Raw genomic sequence first — 17,615 nt, forward strand, 5'->3', positions numbered from 1 at the left:
AATTAATGTACAGTTATATATCTAAATCATCAGAGACTAATGCAGCAAAGCAGAACATACTGCATACCAAATGTACAATGCTGTTAGATGAATATGAGAAGTTAAATGAAGTACTGTAATACAAGAAATTTAAAAATACCCATGGACAGGTCAAATGAAACAGCATTTACCGTGAGAACAGGATCTGTGTGTATAACTACTCCCTTTGAACCATTCTCTGAACTTTGAAACAAGACACGTGGTTCAGCGTACCTTTCCTTCCTTGGTGAGGCAGACAGTGTGCAGGCCTCCAGCAGCTACAGCCACAACATCAGTAAGATTGGGTACTACAGCAGGTCGCGCCTTCTCCTCCACATCTGGACCCAAACCCAACTGACCTATGTCTCCCATTCCAACCGTCAACACCACGCCATCAGTAATATCTGGAGCCTTCAACTGTACTGTTGGAAGTAGTAGACAGATAACATTTTTCTAACAGAATAATTATGAAAATATGATAACCACATAAATTTTTTACTGTAAAACAACAGCTCATCATCATCCTGACTCTAATTCCTATGTAAAGAGGTGAGAGTAGGCTACGCAAAAACACGGAAAAATGAATGTAGGAGTGGTGAACTATGACCACAATGCTCACAGAAACAGATCATAATATTGCTTAGAAAACATTCAGATAGTCCACAAATGCTGTTCTATGTACAGTAGATATGGTAACCACTGTACAGTAACTATTACTGATGTATGAGGCCTGTTCAGAAAGTGTTTGACCTTAGGTTCCATGCAAATAAATAGCTAACCTGTTCAGCTAGGACACTCACCCCCATCAAAGTAGGCCCCTTCTGACTTGACACATGCAGCCCAGAATTATTTCCACTGCCTGAAACATTTTTCAAAGTCGGTTTTTGGTATGTCATGATTTCTCTCAGATGAACGTTGCTCAAAACATGTTGGAGTGTGCAAATCACGATCCAGACTTTATGATGACTGTTATTACTGAAGATGAGACTTGGATGTACTGGTACAACCTAGGAACCAAAGCACAGTCGTCCCAGTGAAAGCAAGCAGGGTCACCTCAGCCAAAAATAGAACGAAGGTCCACAGCAAGGAGAAACCCAGTTGCATGTTGACATTTTTTTTTCGACTACCATGGTGCTGTGCATCACAAACACACACCAGAAGGTCAGACTGTCAATAAACATTACTAACTCGATGTTATCTTTCATCTTCATGACGCAGTTCGGCAGAAGAGACCAGACCTTTGGAAAGTGGCAAGTTGGAAAGAGCACTATGACAACACCCTTGCCCATTCTTCCCAAATGATTCAGGAATTTTTGGCCATGCACAGAATCCCACAAGTCCAGCAAGCTCCCTACTCACCAGACATGGCTCCAGGCAACTTTTGGTTATTCCCCAAGCTCAAAATTCCGCTAAAGGGTTCCCGATTTAAGACGACACAAGAGCTCATAATGAATGCAATGAAGCACCTGCAAGAGGTACTGAAAACCAACTTTGAAAAAGGTTTCAGACAGTGGAATGAATGCTGGGCTACTTGTGTCAAGTCAGAAGGGGCCTACTTTGAGGGGATTAGTGTCTAGCTCAATAGGTTAGCCACTTACTTTTTTAGAGCCTAAGGTCAGATACTGTCTGAACAGACCTCGTATGTGCAAACATTACATCTATACAATGCAACAGAGGAGGAACCACAAGGGACGACTGTGTATAAACCACAAGTATGCATATTTCATGTTACTTCTTTTTTACTACAGCATGCCTGCAATACAAGGTATAATGTGTGATATGTTTTACGGTACAGTATATGATACCACTGGAGAGAGGAGGAAAAGTCTTATAAAAGAAGTGGATGAGGCAGAATGAGTGATTCAACCATTCACAATGCTGGGTGGAAACCATATACCTAGAACAAAGGGTGAAGTGGAGCCTACAACGGTGCCTCTGTTGACTCCCCCCCCCCCCGGACTCTGGGCATAGGTTTCACAGCCTGCACTCAAGGCCCAGTAGTCCTCCTACATACCATGTACCTCTACATGTCAACACTTCGGCGTTAATACCGTCAATATTGAATACATGCTAGGGCTGTCTCAGACAGGACTGATGTATTGGTATTAATGGGGGTATTTTTACGACATGTCGATGGATCTTCTGATAGATCGGTAAAGTCTGCTTTTATGAAATTCAAAACCTTAAATTGTTCCCTGCCCCAGCAGGGATTTGAACCTGGGTCCAGTAGGACTGCAGGCCTGAATGGAGATGCACATGTGAATTCCACCCAAGAACCAAACCTCCACACTTTTCCACACACCTCACCACAATGAGGCACTGTCAATCACAAAGAAACATCAGTTCACTGCAAGTGACTGCCTTGCAGAGACAGCAGCTAATGGGTCTGCTCAGAGACAGACTAGGGTTGACCAACAACAACTTAGATAAAGTGAACTGAGCAAAGTTAGAGTGGACACTGTTTATGTGATGATGGTGTGACATCACACTAAACACTGAGTCTTCCTTCCCCTACGTGAACTCCAGTTTAACAATACATTAAATCCTTGTCCTCATATATCAGTGATGTGTTTCTATTTATAACAAACTTTTTGCACACAACTAATACTGCAAATTGGGAAAACTGTCAAAATAATCCTCACAAGTATAAATGGAACTTCCATGGACAGTTTTGCTCATTACTGCGCAGTTTAAAAAATGAATAAATAATATAAGGCAACATGTTATGAGGACTTGGTGTATAACTGACAAAATTTTCTGAAACAAGACACTAACCTTTGACCTTTTTTACTGCAGCTGACTCCTCTGCCTCCTTTGCCCTTTTACGACCTCTTCCCTTTGGCACACTCAACTCAGCCTCTCCATTTACATTAACCAGCCGAGTGGTTACACCATTTCTGGGTTGAACCATTGTCTGAAAAGAAAATGTTTTTCAACATGTTTATCAATCACATGCAGGAGACTCAAGTCACAAGTAAATGCACCCCCTTGATGCTCTTTGCACTATACACTGTGAAAAGCATAAATGTACGGTATGGTAAAGGTGTGGACACACACTCTGAGATGCTTAGACGAGGTGATCATCTCCGTAACACAAGCCTCTGAGCCCATGGTGATTCTTTCACCCAATATCCTACTGCATCATCCAGGTTATCACAGATACCTTTCCTAGGTGTTATTTAAGGTTTTAAGTTTATCTACCAACCCACAAAATGTGGATGGGCACCTGAATCAAGTGGCACCAGGATAAGAACCCTAGTGCTAATGAGCCAGCAGCTTTGCAGTCAGTGAACCTAACCACTCAGCCACGGTGACGAGGAAATAAGCTGTTGTTGCTGCTTAACCCTGGTCAGTCTGGCTGAGCAAACCTTTTGACCACAAGTAAGCAACTACTTCCGTAGGATCATCCTACAGGTACAGTATAGTACAGTACCAGACAAAGTATTTGAATAAAAGTCGTAAGTTAGAGTAGACCTCCTTTAATAATAAAAGACAAACTGTTTATAAAGCCTCCAACATGCTTGCATGCATCGGACTTGGTCACCTAATGGCAGTCCCCACACTGCTCGATCTCTGGCAGCCTGTTCCCAGCTGGTATAGAATACACTAAGTTCCCCAGTTGGTCACTTCCCGCAGCTAAGTCACTGCCACGGCAGGCGGCAGGAATGTGGTGGTAATCCTGTGAGTTAGAAGTAAGGTAGCGTGCAGGTGAACAGAAACTGGAGCAGATGCGTTTTTCTCTCTTCATTACGCCACAGAGAGATACAACTGCGACAAAAGAGTGTATCAGAGTAGTACGTCTCCCTCTTACAAGAGCTGAGTGTAATCTGCTGCTTCTGCTCTGCCCTGCACTGGGAGCAGGCTTAGGTCAGCTTATTTAGAGATGCCATATCTCTCAGAGACAACAAGAGATATACATGAATAGGTGTGTATTACAACCCTACCATGCAAATCATACATCTCAATAAGGCAGTATTAACTACATGAGGTATATTAGTCTAGATATATGTTTCCCCAAGACTTAAACATCTGCATATTTTATATTCTTCTATCGCCTTCTTTCACCCTCTCTGTTTATGTCCAAAAAATGCTGGCTTTGCACGTCTGGGCGCTCATCTTATTCCCATGCTACACTTACAGTGTAGTTGTTTGGTGGTTTATCTTCAAACTATATTACACACTCTTTAATTATGAATAAACAACTCTGTATGTAATACGTAAAAATAGCGTGAGACTTCAGCTCATCATGGAAACGATGTCCAGCACCAGAACAAGCCTCCTGACTTATGACCTAATAAAAAAATAAATCATCATCATCATCATCATCATCATCTGGACCTCCTTTCCCACCCAAGGGCAGGGTGAATTTATAAAAATGGAAAACCATCAAATCTGAGGATTTTCTTTTACTAGTAAATATGTCAGTATCTCAGAATTTACTAACTTTTATTTTATATGGAATATGTTTGCAAACAAATACCAGTACTTATAATTATCAAAAGGGCATTTGCACTTGACCATTAAAATACCAACCATGAGAATACCACCACAATATTTGCACATGACAGTGAGTTACACTGGACGGAACAAAACACAGCAAACTTGTCTTCAAAAGTTTCATGAAAACAGATACCTTTATTCATTTTCCTTTTTAAAGGCTTCAATGTGCTTGCATGCATTGGCCTTGGGCACATAATGGTGGCTCTCTATGCTGCTCGAACTTTAGCAGCCTCCCTATTCAGTCCTTTATCCCTGAGGTCATGCTCAACGACTACATCCCGAGTCTTTTTCGCAACCCTACCCCCTGCGTTAATACTTCTCACTTTCTGCACCCAACTATCATCCCTCATCCTCTCCACATGCCCAAATCACCTCAATCCACCCCTCCTCATCACAATACCAACACACTCCAGTCCTATCCTACCTCTTAACCCTTCCATCGTAAACCTAGCCTCTCCAGACCTCAAACTCTAGGACGTACTGCACATCCACCTAATCAATGTCATTTCTGTTAGTCTGAGCCTGTGAGCATCTTCTTGCTTTACGGCCCAGGTCTCACTACCACAGCTACAGCATTACACTTTTAACACATGCCACATACATAGATCCTTTAGCAAGGAGGGAGAGCCCTCTCAGTGTCAGGAGAGGCAACAGCTCCCTGAACATTTTCCAACCACTCCTCGCTCTAGCTACAGAGCTAGCTTCAGCCCCACCTCCAACACATAACATATCTCCCAGATAACAAAATGCTTCCACACACTAGAGAGACTCACCTGCAAGATTAATCCTTTCATGTCTAACAAACTCCACATGCTCTCTCCAACACACTGCACACATGAAATTTGCATTACCTCACAGTCTACCTCTAATACCACTACATCTCCTGTGCACCCACTTACCACAAACACAGAATAAGATGGAATTATGGTATTTCCCACTCCCTTGTGGTAAATCACACATGGCCTTTCTCCCTCTTCTTTGACACTACAGCCACCAGACCTAGATACCATCACTTTTGTTTTATCTGCATTTTCTCTTCAGCCCTTGTGTCCCACACCATTTCTCCAACTCCTGAATCTTTCCTGCACCTCCCTTCCATTCTCTGCAATCAACACCGAATCATCAGCATAAAACATCTCCCACGGGAGTCCATTTCTGATGTCAAGTGAGAGAGTTTCAGGTCCCATGATAACAACCAGGGGCTCAAAACTGACCCCTGATGTACACCAACATTCACAGAAAACTCATCACTCAAATCTCCATTCACTCTTACCTAAGAGCGAGCACCCATGTACACAGCTATAACCCACCTAACCAGCCATTCTTCAATCCCAAGATTTCTCATTGACCAATTCACCACCTCCCTAGGGACTCTGTCAAAGGCCTTCTCCAAGTCAACAAAAACAAAGTACAGATCCCTTTTCTTTCCTATATATTTCTCCTGAAGCTGACGAACAATGAATATGGCATCAGTGGTCCTTTTGCCTGGCACAAACTCAAACTGCATCTCATCAATGTTCACTCTTTCTCTAATCATACAGTACCTTCTTAGACTCTCCATTACCTTCATTATCAAAAAACAATTATGCCTCTATAATTTCCTCTTCCTGGGGCATCAGTTTTCCCCTTGTACATATATACAGTCACACTCTTCAGCCAATCATCTGGGACACCACCAACTATCTATCTATCTACTGCCAGACGCCTTCATCCCGTAAGGGGTGGCCACAAACAAACTGCCTCCACGTCGCCTGTCCCCCGTCATTTCACTGCCCTGCTCCCAGCTCACACACCTCTCTCTCATATACCTCTTCACTCCATCCCTCCATCTCATCCTTGGCCTCCCCCCCCCCCTCCAACTCACTCACATACACTCTTCTCATTAGTCTCTCACTCTCCATCCTCTCCACATGGCCAAACCCCTCAACGTATTTCTCCTAAACTTTTTTATCACATCCACATCCACACTACAATGCACCTTCACTTCCTCTTTTGCCAGTCAGCCTACCCATGTAACTCCACATGTTCCTCTCAAATAACTCATTTCCACTGCTCTCACACTTGACTTGTGTCCTTCCAACAGGGTCCAAGCTTCACCTCCATACATTACAGTTGGTATCACAATACTGTCATGCAGTGATTTTTTTATTTCCATGCTCACTTCCCTGTTTCTTATCACTGCTGTCAAAGAACCAGCAACCTTTCTTCTTTGTTATACTCATTCAAGCACTTAATCCTCTAAACTTCCATCCTAACTCATCACACTACTCAAGTTCTTAAATACACTCACATTTTCCATTTCCTCATCATCCAACCTTACTGTACATCCAGTGACTTCATTTCTCTTGAAGACCATAACTTTTCCCTACATTCACCTTTAGATTCCATATCTTACACACTTCCAAACTCATCCACCAAGCCTTGCAGTTCCCCTTCGTCTTCACTTAACAATACAGTATCATCTGCAAACAACAGTCAGTCAGTTTCAGTCGCTGCCCTCTCTCATTAGAGCCGCTCCAACATCCACTGTCCTACCTTGTACCGTATCTCTTTTATAACCCATCCATATACAGACTGAACAACCAAGAAGACATGACGCATCCCTGTTTCAATCCAACATTCAAACAGAAAAATTCACTCAGTTCACTATTCATACGCACTGAAGCCTTAGCCCCCTCATACATACATATTCTTCCCAGCATTTGGCAACTTCCAATTTACTTCATATATTCATAATATTTTCCACATTCCTTGTCTATCCACCCTGTCGTATGCTTTGTCCAAATCCATGAAGGCCACATACAACTGGGACAACATACTCATATATAATCGTATTTATCAAGTCAGAATCTAACCCCACTCCAACATCTCCTGAGGCCCTCAGCATTTCAGCAGTCAACTCAGACACACCTGCTGCCTTCCTCACCTGCATCCTGCCAACTCCCAGCATCACTTACTCCAGAGTTGTGAGTGATCGCCAGTTACTGGCATACCCCAGTTTAACAACCTAATTGGTTAGGTAAAACCCCTTCATTAGGCGAGGTATTGTATATCGGGGTACTTTTAACATATGCTTCAATGTGGACCATTTACCAGCTTTGGATTTCCCCCCAGACCAAGTCCAAAACCCACCCTGATGAGCCCAAAAACAGGTTTAAGGGCAATCTAAATGGTCTAACAGCTGTCAAGGAAGCTAACCTAATCCTAACACCTGTAAATAAGTCACTAAAACCAACATATCAAATCTGAATATCATCAAATATACTGTAAGTTTGGAAAAAATCAAGCTTAGTAATCTGTACCCTAAAATGACAACATTCACCCCACCTATGGCTAAAACACATTAATCGTCTAAAAACAGTTTATAAATCAACCTAAACACACAATTTTAGCCTAAAATATCATTGAAATCAGTAAGAAAAATCAAAACCTATCGTTAAACCGGGGTTTGGCCATCGTTAGGCGGGGTATGGTGCAATTTCTACCCTCATCGTTAGGCTGGGGTATCGTATATCAAGGTATTACTGTACAGTAGTTCAATATGGGAGTGGGGCTACCCCTGCTGATGCCAGAGGTAGCATATTTTCTAAATCTCTCACGTGATAGTTATTGATACAGCATATGTAAGCTCTTCATGATATTATTCTTAAGTAGTTACACTAATTTCCTAGATATGCTTTGGTGTAATAAATGCAGTAAAACAGTTGCCACAAGCCATAAAAACACCAAGTATGACAGCATTCATCACATATATAGTATACAAGTCTCTAGCTGCACCTTTGGTTTGAAACCCATATATTTTAGTTTTCTAAAAGAACCATGCTTCAACTAAAAAATGGTGAAGAAAATCTGCAAAGCATTTCATATGAAAACTGTAGCTACACAGTTAAATCCAAAATCGTGCAGAGACAAGAGCGCCAGCTGAAATGCCACGATGGCGACAATTCCAAAGTATCGCTTGCAACAGAAAGAAAACACAGGACTTTTTCTTTAAGTCATTTTATGGGATAATAAGTTAGTTTGTAACAACTGACTTCGTGACTGTAAAAGTAGCATAACCAACTTGCAAATTATAAAAATATATTACACACAGTAATACTCTGATAAATGATACCTCTGGATGCGATACCCCGGCTTAACGTTGGGGGTAGAAATACCACCATACCCTGCCCAACGATGGCCCAACCCTGGTTTAACAATGGGTTTTTATCTTTTTTACCAATTTTGATGATATTTTTGATTAAAATTATGATTAGGTTGGTTTGTAAACAGTTTTTAAACTTAGATTAATGTATTTTTGCCATAAGTGGGGTGAACATTGTCATTTTGGGGTACAGTTTACTAAGTTTGATTTCTTCCAGACTTATATTTGATGACTGTCAGGCTTTTTTATTGGTTTTAGTGAGTTATTTACAGGTGTTAGGCTCAGGTTAGCTTCTTTTACAGCTGTTAGGCCATTTAGATTGGCTTTAGCCCCTAAATACCGAAGCACGTCAATGTACGTGTTGACCACTTTAGCCCTCTCAGCCGAATCACATCAATATAGCATGCCTTGTAAAAAACTGCCTGCACATTGCTCCGCCCCGATTGTGATGTATATCCCTTCAAGCCAATGAGAACTAACCCCTCCGGCCTCGGGTTGGGTGATCCTGCCACTCTGGGGGCAGGGGGGGTCACCCCCCCTCTCGGCCCACCCATTACCTGAATGTTTTGTCATCTGTCATGTAATAACCCTCTCTGAAGACCCTCCCACCCCTCTGTACGCCCCAATAGGACGTTGCTAGTCAAAGTTTACCCCTCCCCCAACCACGAGGCCCATTCCATCCCCCTACACCTTCCCCCCTACCTTGTATACCTCTACCTACCCTACCCTCTCCCTCCCTTTCGGCGCCATACTACCCTCCTACCCCCAATAAACCATCATGTGATACCGAGCAAGCAGCTTGACTTGCTCCCCCCCCCCACACCTCCCCTCCCCCACTCTCTCCACCCCCAACACACGTACACATTGCTTTATATGTACTGCCTCGATGTTTTTTTTTTTTTCGTGTGCCTCTTCGTACCAGAACATAATAAATGCTTCACTGTATACTATTTTATACATGCAAACACATGCATTCACAGTCATCTGAGCCCCAGCCCCCTCTCCCCACCACCTCGATATAGTAAAGACAGTAACATTTTCCCTTTTCCCTTGCATGCATCTGCAACAGTAGTGAACAACATTCTATTTTCCTTCATGGCAATATAAGCATTTGGTGTTTCTGAAGTATTATGAGGCACTGCAGCATTACTCCCCATACGTGAATTATCTCCCCACACCTGCAAACACACCTGCTTGCATGGCTGATATGCTAAATCACATCGATTTTGTTTGTTTCAACTAGCCAAATTGGTTGTTACCATAAATGATCTCCCAAGGTTCAATGTACTCGCTGTGGGCCTTCTCCCCGATTGAATTTTATCTCCTCGCACGTACATACACATCTATTTTCATAGTACAGTAAGACCTCACTATAATGGACTAATTGGGGCCCAAACCATTCCAAAAAATGCGTAATTCCAATAAAAGCGACATCCGGACTTCCCCCTGCTAATCTGGACTTTTTCCAATGTATCAGACAGTCCGGATTGCATGTTTGTTAAACTGTTCCAACTACCACTGCAGTACTGTACTGTGTTACAACTTCACTACATTAATCAAATAGTATAATATATATAACAATACTGTACTGTACACTGATAAACATGTCTTTTACTTACTTTATTGTGGTGAATATAGCTGAAGTGGTCAGGCAGTCCGGACTGCTTCTGGCTTTATCAGAATTTTTCTCAATATACAATACAGAAATTTAGTCCAGTAGCTCCTCGAGTCCGATAAAAGCGAATTCCAGTCTATCAAAGTCCGTTATATCAGGGTTTTACTGTACAGTGAGTCTTCAATATACGAAAGGGATAGGGACCAAAAAAAACTTTCGTAATTTGAAATTTCATATATCGGAATGATTTTCCCCATTGAAATATACAGTACATATAAATGGGGGGATGCACACCAGGACCACCTCGGACCCCCCACTTAAACTTTACCCCCCTCCCCATTTTGAAGTAAGCAATACCTGTATATAATTGTAGAGAAGGTGGTGCCCATATTCTTGTACATCTCCTTTTTCTTCGTCACAGTCCCAACGGTGGAAGCTGCAAGGCCTAAAGCACGCCCAATCTCCAAGACTCCCTGCCCCTCCTCACTGGGCCTTATAATTTCCAATTTCCTTTCCACAGTTAGTGTACAGTGCTGCTGCTTCTTTGCAGCGGGCTCCCCCGATGATGGAGATGATGCAGGGCGCTTGGAAGGCATGGCGAAACAATACGAAAAGGTGAAGAGCTGGGAAAATATGAAAATATCCTCACATACAGCGAAGCTGCGAGGAGAGGAGGGATGTGGATTCCACTGAGAAGCGCATGAAAATTTGTTTACCAGAAAGGGGTTAGTTCGTTTTCTCTCAGCAAGCGAGCGCGGCGCTGTGCACCGCACCCATTTTGAATTTTTCATACAGTATTCCCTTAACCCACAGCATCCCGTCGACGTTCTTTAACGTCCACACGTTTTGTCACTGCCAGTCCCGTCGACGTACATAAACGCAAATCAATTGCAAGGTCCCTAATTTGCACAATTTTCAATTTTCGCGAGTGATTTTTGGTACGTATACACGTGACACCTTCCTCTACAAGATGCCAGGCAGGGACAATGCCTTACCCAGCATGACCTCCTTCCCCCCCCTGCATGCCATTATCTCAGCAATTCACCTGTTATCAGTGAACCTGGCCAGTAAAGCCACGTCATGCCACGGTACGAAATTCAGGGCCAGAGTGATTCCCCATTCAATGTCAATGTGGAGGACAAACTTTACATAGCATTAGAGGAAGAAACAGTCAGAAATGATGATCAGGTAATGCGGCAAAAAAAAGGTCAGGTATGGTGATGAGTTAGTGAGTGAAACAGTGCTTATAATGCCTATATTACTGCTTGAAAACCAATATACTCTCATACTACATATAAATTCATACCAAGTAAATAAATAAATACGGTTTATGAGTGGTGTGAAATAGTTATCCTCCCATAGAACTCGTTTTCTTTGGTGCCAGCCCGTTAGAAAACCCAGTCAGGTAAGGAGATACTCCTACCTGTATCAAGTATTTTAAACCTCATGTGAGCGATTTCTCTATGATTTTTCGATGTTTCTCATCAAAAGCGGAGGTTTGAGCCAAAAAAAAAAAAAAATCCAAAAATGGTCGGGATTGGGGGAAGTCAGTGGTGGAAAAGTGGTCGGGATGGGGCGGGTTAAACCTTTCATAGCAGCCATACTTGAACAACACTTTACTGTTTCGGTGTCAGTGACGTTGAGTTAGGGCGTCCTATAATAAACTGCGAACAATTATGGGAAAGGAACAAAGGTCACTGGTGTGTGTAACCCAAGCAGTCAGGCGTTCTCTTCACTCCAGATGTATTCGCCGATGTTTACATGCTTATGTTACATGTGCCCTAATTTTGAGTAAGTTTCTTTCAGCAAGAGAACATAATTTACCACCCTCAAAATAGTCAGAAAAATATAGAAGACAAACTAGAGGAATATGAACTGAATTGGTAAGGTCTTTAGGCTGTAGGCTTACACAAAAGATTATGGGTTTCACAATTTTAAGAGACAATATGTTTGCTAATCAGAAAAAAAAAATTACTCTTTCCTCCCATATGTTCTCGTAGGTTTGAATTCAGTTCCACATTCTTCGTTCGGTATCGCTCTTCTCAATAGATTTCGGACCGACTGAGCACAGTTATTTCTGCTTCTTAAAGTTAGTGTACATTTACTGCTCATTCTTTTGTTCGTTCTTAAGTGTTTGTGTGAAAGAGAGGGGACTGATACAAACAATAATGTATTCCATTATTGCTTTCATTGATGCTGGCCTTGAACAACGCCTTACTGTACCGGTGTCAGTGACGTTGAGTTAAGGTAAGCTATAAAAAAAACTGCAGGAAGGGAACGAAGGTCACTGGTGTGTTTACACGACCCTACTCTACCACCTCAAGCAGTCAAGGCGTTCACAGTTCACTTCATCCCAGATGTTTTTGCCAATGTTTACATGCTAATGTAACAAGCATCCTAATTTTATTAATTCGTACATGAATCACAGCAAATCACAGGATGGGTTTAGGGGAAAAAATAATACAGTAAAACCTCACTATATTGGACTAATTGGGGCACAAGCCAGTCCGAAAAAAGCGAAAGTCCAATAAAAACGACATCTGGACTCCTCCCTGGACTTCCTCCTCTTTTCTTATGCAAAGAGAAGCGCTTGTCATTCATGCATTTATTCTACAGTCTCTCTCTCTCTCTCTCCCGCACTGGGCACTTCCATTTTACGTCACATATTTTTTGTCTTTCTTGTCACCTACATCTTCACCTTCCCAATCATTTAGCCTTTGCTTTCAGTTCACTCTGACATTCACATTCACTTTCATATTCCACTCCTTGCTCACTTTCACCTTCACCTTCATGCTTACAGTACTTTCACTATCACTCATTTAGAATTTCCATTTCACCTTCACTTGCAATATTACTCTCATGTTTACCTTTAGAATTACTTTCACTCACCTTCACTTTCACCCTCCCTTTTACTTTCACATTCCCCTTCACCTTCACCTTCACTTTCATTTTCACCTCTCACTTCACCTTCACTTACACCTTCACCTTCACCTTTTTCACCTTCACTTTCATTTTCACCTCTTTCACCTTGACTTTCATCTTCATTTTTATTCATTTTCACCTTCACTTTCATCTTAACCATCACTTTCACATTCACCTTCACTTTCGCCTACACTTTCACTTTCACTTTTGACTTCACTTTCATTTTCACCTTCACTTTTACTTTCACAATCACTTTCACCATCCACCTTCACTTTCAAAATTACTTTTACTTTGACTTCACTTTCACCTTCACCTTCACCATTTTCACATTCATTTTTACTTTCACCTTCACACTACCTTCACTTATAAATTCACTTTCGCCTCTCCTGGAGAGAGAGAGAGAGAGAGAGAGAGAGAGAGAGGAAGGACCAATCTTATGCCTATCTCCCTCATTTGTTTATGGGAAAGGGGACGCCACTTGTCATTCCCGTATTTATTCTCTCTCTCTCTCTCTCTTTCTGTTGACTCTGACATTCACATTCACTTCCATGCTCTTTCACCTTCACCTTTACACTCATTTTCACAATTACTTTAATTTTCATTTTCACCTTCACCTCTCTCTCTCTCTCTCTCAGTGAGGAAGAGAAGGATTGGAGGAGGAGGAGGAGGAGAGAGACCGAGGAGGGACCGATGTTATGGTATCTCCTCCGTTTGTTTGTTTATTCATTTATTCCAAGAGGTGGACTGCTTCTGGCTTTATCGGACTTTTTCTGATGCATAAGAAGTTTGTCCAGCTTGCTCCTCGAGTCCGATAAAAGCGAATTCCGCTATATTGAAGTCCGTTATATCGAGGTTTTACTGTAACAAAAAAAAGCCAGGTGTGCCAGACGAGTCTTTTCACACATGTAAGAAAAAGAAAATGATTTTAGAACTCTGAAAAGATGGTCCCAATGCCGATCATGGGAGCACGCAAATTTCTGAATTCACAGTGATTGAGAGGGCTAAACATACATTTTACTTTAAGCAGTAAAAGCACCTTACCACATCAGTTCTTCCTGATAGTCTGTTATATTTTTCAGATTACTTCTGGGTTGGTAAATACAGTAAATGTTTCTTGTTAAATCTGTTTCCCCATCTTTTTTAGCTGTTCTGGTGGGACAACTCATGTTTATTTCGTTAACATAATGGCGGAAAGGACTGTTCTTCTTTAAGTGTTTAACTAAACTTGGCCTAACTGAGCTTATCTGTACCTAATAATTTAACCTAACCTAAACTCCAGTTGGGAAAATGGGAAACAATATCCACTTTTGAGCACAATGAGTTTCTTCCAATGCACTGGAAACGATCGTAGGGGAAAGTGACAATAATAACAGGGAGAAAATTTTTCTGCAAGAAAAAGTAATTTTCCAAACTGAAAGTTGTCAGAAAATTACAGAAACAAGCTGGAGGATTATGAACTGAATTCGTAAGGTCTTTCTGCTGCTTCAAGTGTACAATGAAAGACACAAGTATCTTCCCAAAGTCTGACGTATATAGGGAGGAAAAATTGAACCATTTGAAACATGCGCTAGTAGAAACTGGGTTTTCATTGTATTTCGCCTGGTGTAAATTTTCTTCAGACGGAACTGGGAAGATAGTTGTGTCTTTCATTGTACATTTACCGGTAAGTAAATCAATCTAACAGTACTTGTGTTTTGTTTCCACCGGATTAATCGTGATTTCAGACTATTCAGGCACATCTTCACACCATATAGTTTGGATAATAGGGCTATCTCTGTATATCCTTTCATATCGATTTTCGTATTGTGGAATTTGTCCTACATTAATCACTTTCGTACCGTCGAAAATTCGTACTTCGGGTTTTCGTATTTCGAAGACTCACTGTAGTTGGTCAAGAACAAACTAAAGTGCTCTACTTTGATGAGAAAAGATGGTTTTATCCAATCTCCATACCTTAAAACCTTCTCCCCACAGGGTACTTTATTTCCCCAAAAGCAAGTAATCTCCCCACACCCCAAAATACCTGTTCTCGGGCTTGGTGTGACATATGATATTGCAATGACCTATTTTAGTAATAGAAATAGTTACTTTTCAAATCTATGGGGCTTTCGAAAATTTTGGGGGGTAACTAATTTTTTTTTTTTCAACTTTGACCCTCGATTGTGCGGTAACCATTAGGCCTAGGGGGGTGCCAATTGTGCTATCAGGTGTGTAAATTCTCCCTCTTAAGCCAGAATATATTGATTTTCCCTTTGGTGAAAGTCGAAAAAACACCCCCGAATTGCGGCTCTAGTGGCAGACGAGCCAGATCGAATTGCGGTATTTAGGGGTTAAACTTGTTTTGGGGCTCATTTGGGTGGCTTTTGGACTTGGTTGGGAGGGAAACCCAAGGCTGAAAAACCCATCCCATTACTTTACGCGTTAAAACTACCATGATATATGATACCCCGTCTAATGATGGGTTTTTACCTAACCAACTGCATCGTTAAACCGGGGTATACCTGTAAACCTTCATCATAATTATGAAGAGAAAAAATCACATGAATATTTCTATTACAGTACTTATATATAACCAAGGATTGTAAGTTGTTGGGTACATTATTTTGTTACAAGATTTCAGTCACAAGCTTTTATCATAAATACTCATTATCTATAACCTATGTTTCCCTACGTAACAGCAAGTGGGTTGGTGGAGGATTAGTGCCCCTCCCCGGAAAACAACTAACTAAAAATACGAACAAGAAGCCTCGGACCAGGACTGACCAAAAGAAGGACCGAACAAAGGACATGATACGGATGGTGACGTGGAATGTAAGGGGTGCAAATGATGAGGTGAAAGAGAGAGAGATTGTCCAGGTGCTTGAGGGTGCGAAAGTGGATGTACGTGGATTAACAGACACTAAATGGAGAGGTGAGAGTGTAAATGAATGGGAGTATGGATGAGGTATATATGCAGGAGTAGGTGAGAATGAGAGAGCAAAAGAAGGAGTATGTGTTGCTGTGAGTAACAGATGGAAGGAGAATAAGAGAGTATGGGTCAGTTGGCTTAAGGACTGTGTGGGTAAGACTGAAAGTTGGAATACAAATGTGGGCGATTGTGTGCATGGATGCGCCAACACAAGATTGTGCAAGCAGAGTGAGAGAAGAGTTCTGGACAAATGTGGAAGTGTGCATGGAAAAGTTTGGAAGGAATGAGAGAGTGTTTTTGATTGGTGATATGAATGGTAAAGTAGGGAATGCGAAGGTGGATGGAGTAGTTGGTGAGTGGGGTGTGCCTGCTGAGACAGGTGAGAATGGCAGTGAACATTTGTGCCGGGAGGGGGTTGGTGATAGCCAATACCCCCTTCAGGCACAGGATGATCCACAGGTATACATGGCGAGTGATGAGAAGGGTGGAAGGTGAACTGAATGAAAGGAAGGCAATGACCAATTATGTGTGTGTGGATGAAAGGATGCGAAGATGTGTAATGGATGCAAGAGCATATAGAGGTTGGCGGAGTGGACTTTCCGAACACCACTTGGTGGTGGTCAGAATCAAAGTCCAAGTAAAATGGAGAAACAGAAGAAGGGAAGGACAGGAGGCAGGAGCAGATGTAAGGAGAGTGGAAAGGTTACAAGAAGATGAGAAAATGGTAGAATATAAGAGAGAATTGGAGGAATGATTGGGTAAATATGAATTGGAGCAGATGGGGGACGTGGAAGGTGTGTGCAAGATATTCACAAAAGAAATATGTGCAGCATGTGACATGGCATGTGGGGTAAAGAGAAGATGAAAGGGGGTGCAGGGAACAGCATGGTGCAATGAAGAGGTGAGACAGGCTGTAGCACAAAAGAAAAAAGCATATAATGAATGGATGAGAAGTAGAGGTGTGGAAGAAGTTGTGAGACAGAAGACAGATTTATATGTAGAAAGGAAGAGAGAGGTGAAAAGATTAGTAAGAGAGAGTAAGAAGAGAGTGGATGTGGAATTTGGAAGGAATTTGAGTGTCAAGTGGAGGGAATGTAAGAAAATGTTTTGGAAAGAGGTAAAGAGAGTCAAACAGGGTGGCAATGAAGTTAGTAGGAGAGTGAAAGATAAAAATGGTAGATTACTAGTGGAGAAGGAAGAAAAAGTGAGCAGATGGAGAGAACACTTTAACCATAGATAGGAAGACCTATGCCATGTGGATGTTCAAGTTTCGCGGTTAAAGGTGTCCAGAATAATGGGTAATGGGCAACTTTTTTCTTTACACCAAGTAGTCCTGAGCCAGCCTATGTTGTTTCTGCCTGCAGGCTCAAGTTCCCGCCATTGTCAACTCTCTGGTGAGTACCTGTGTATCCAATTGGCACATGTCTTCCTGCAGCGTATAATTTTTGTAAAAACAAAAATAGAGAGAAAGGAGGGCCATTCTGGTCAACATTGAAGACTTGAACGCA

At 41.8% G+C, this 17,615-nt stretch overlaps 1 protein-coding gene across 1 annotated transcript in view; it reads right to left on the reverse strand.

The window, feature by feature from the left end:
* Positions 1 to 17,615, reverse strand: part of LOC145391896 (regulator of chromosome condensation-like) — a 97,127-nt gene that overhangs the window by 61,727 nt on the left and 17,785 nt on the right. The window contains exons 2-3 of the mRNA XM_080266394.1: positions 2,794 to 2,932; positions 253 to 440 (exon numbers count right to left, since the gene is read on the reverse strand). Coding sequence (XP_080122520.1) covers positions 253 to 440; positions 2,794 to 2,929 — 324 coding nt within the window. The 5' untranslated portion in view covers positions 2,930 to 2,932. The remainder of the gene's footprint in view (positions 1 to 252; positions 441 to 2,793; positions 2,933 to 17,615) is intronic.

This window comes from Coenobita brevimanus, chromosome 20, assembly GCF_032717465.1.
Source record: "Coenobita brevimanus isolate Jiangsu-jjx chromosome 20, ASM3271746v2, whole genome shotgun sequence".
Taxonomy (NCBI): domain Eukaryota; kingdom Metazoa; phylum Arthropoda; class Malacostraca; order Decapoda; family Coenobitidae; genus Coenobita; species Coenobita brevimanus.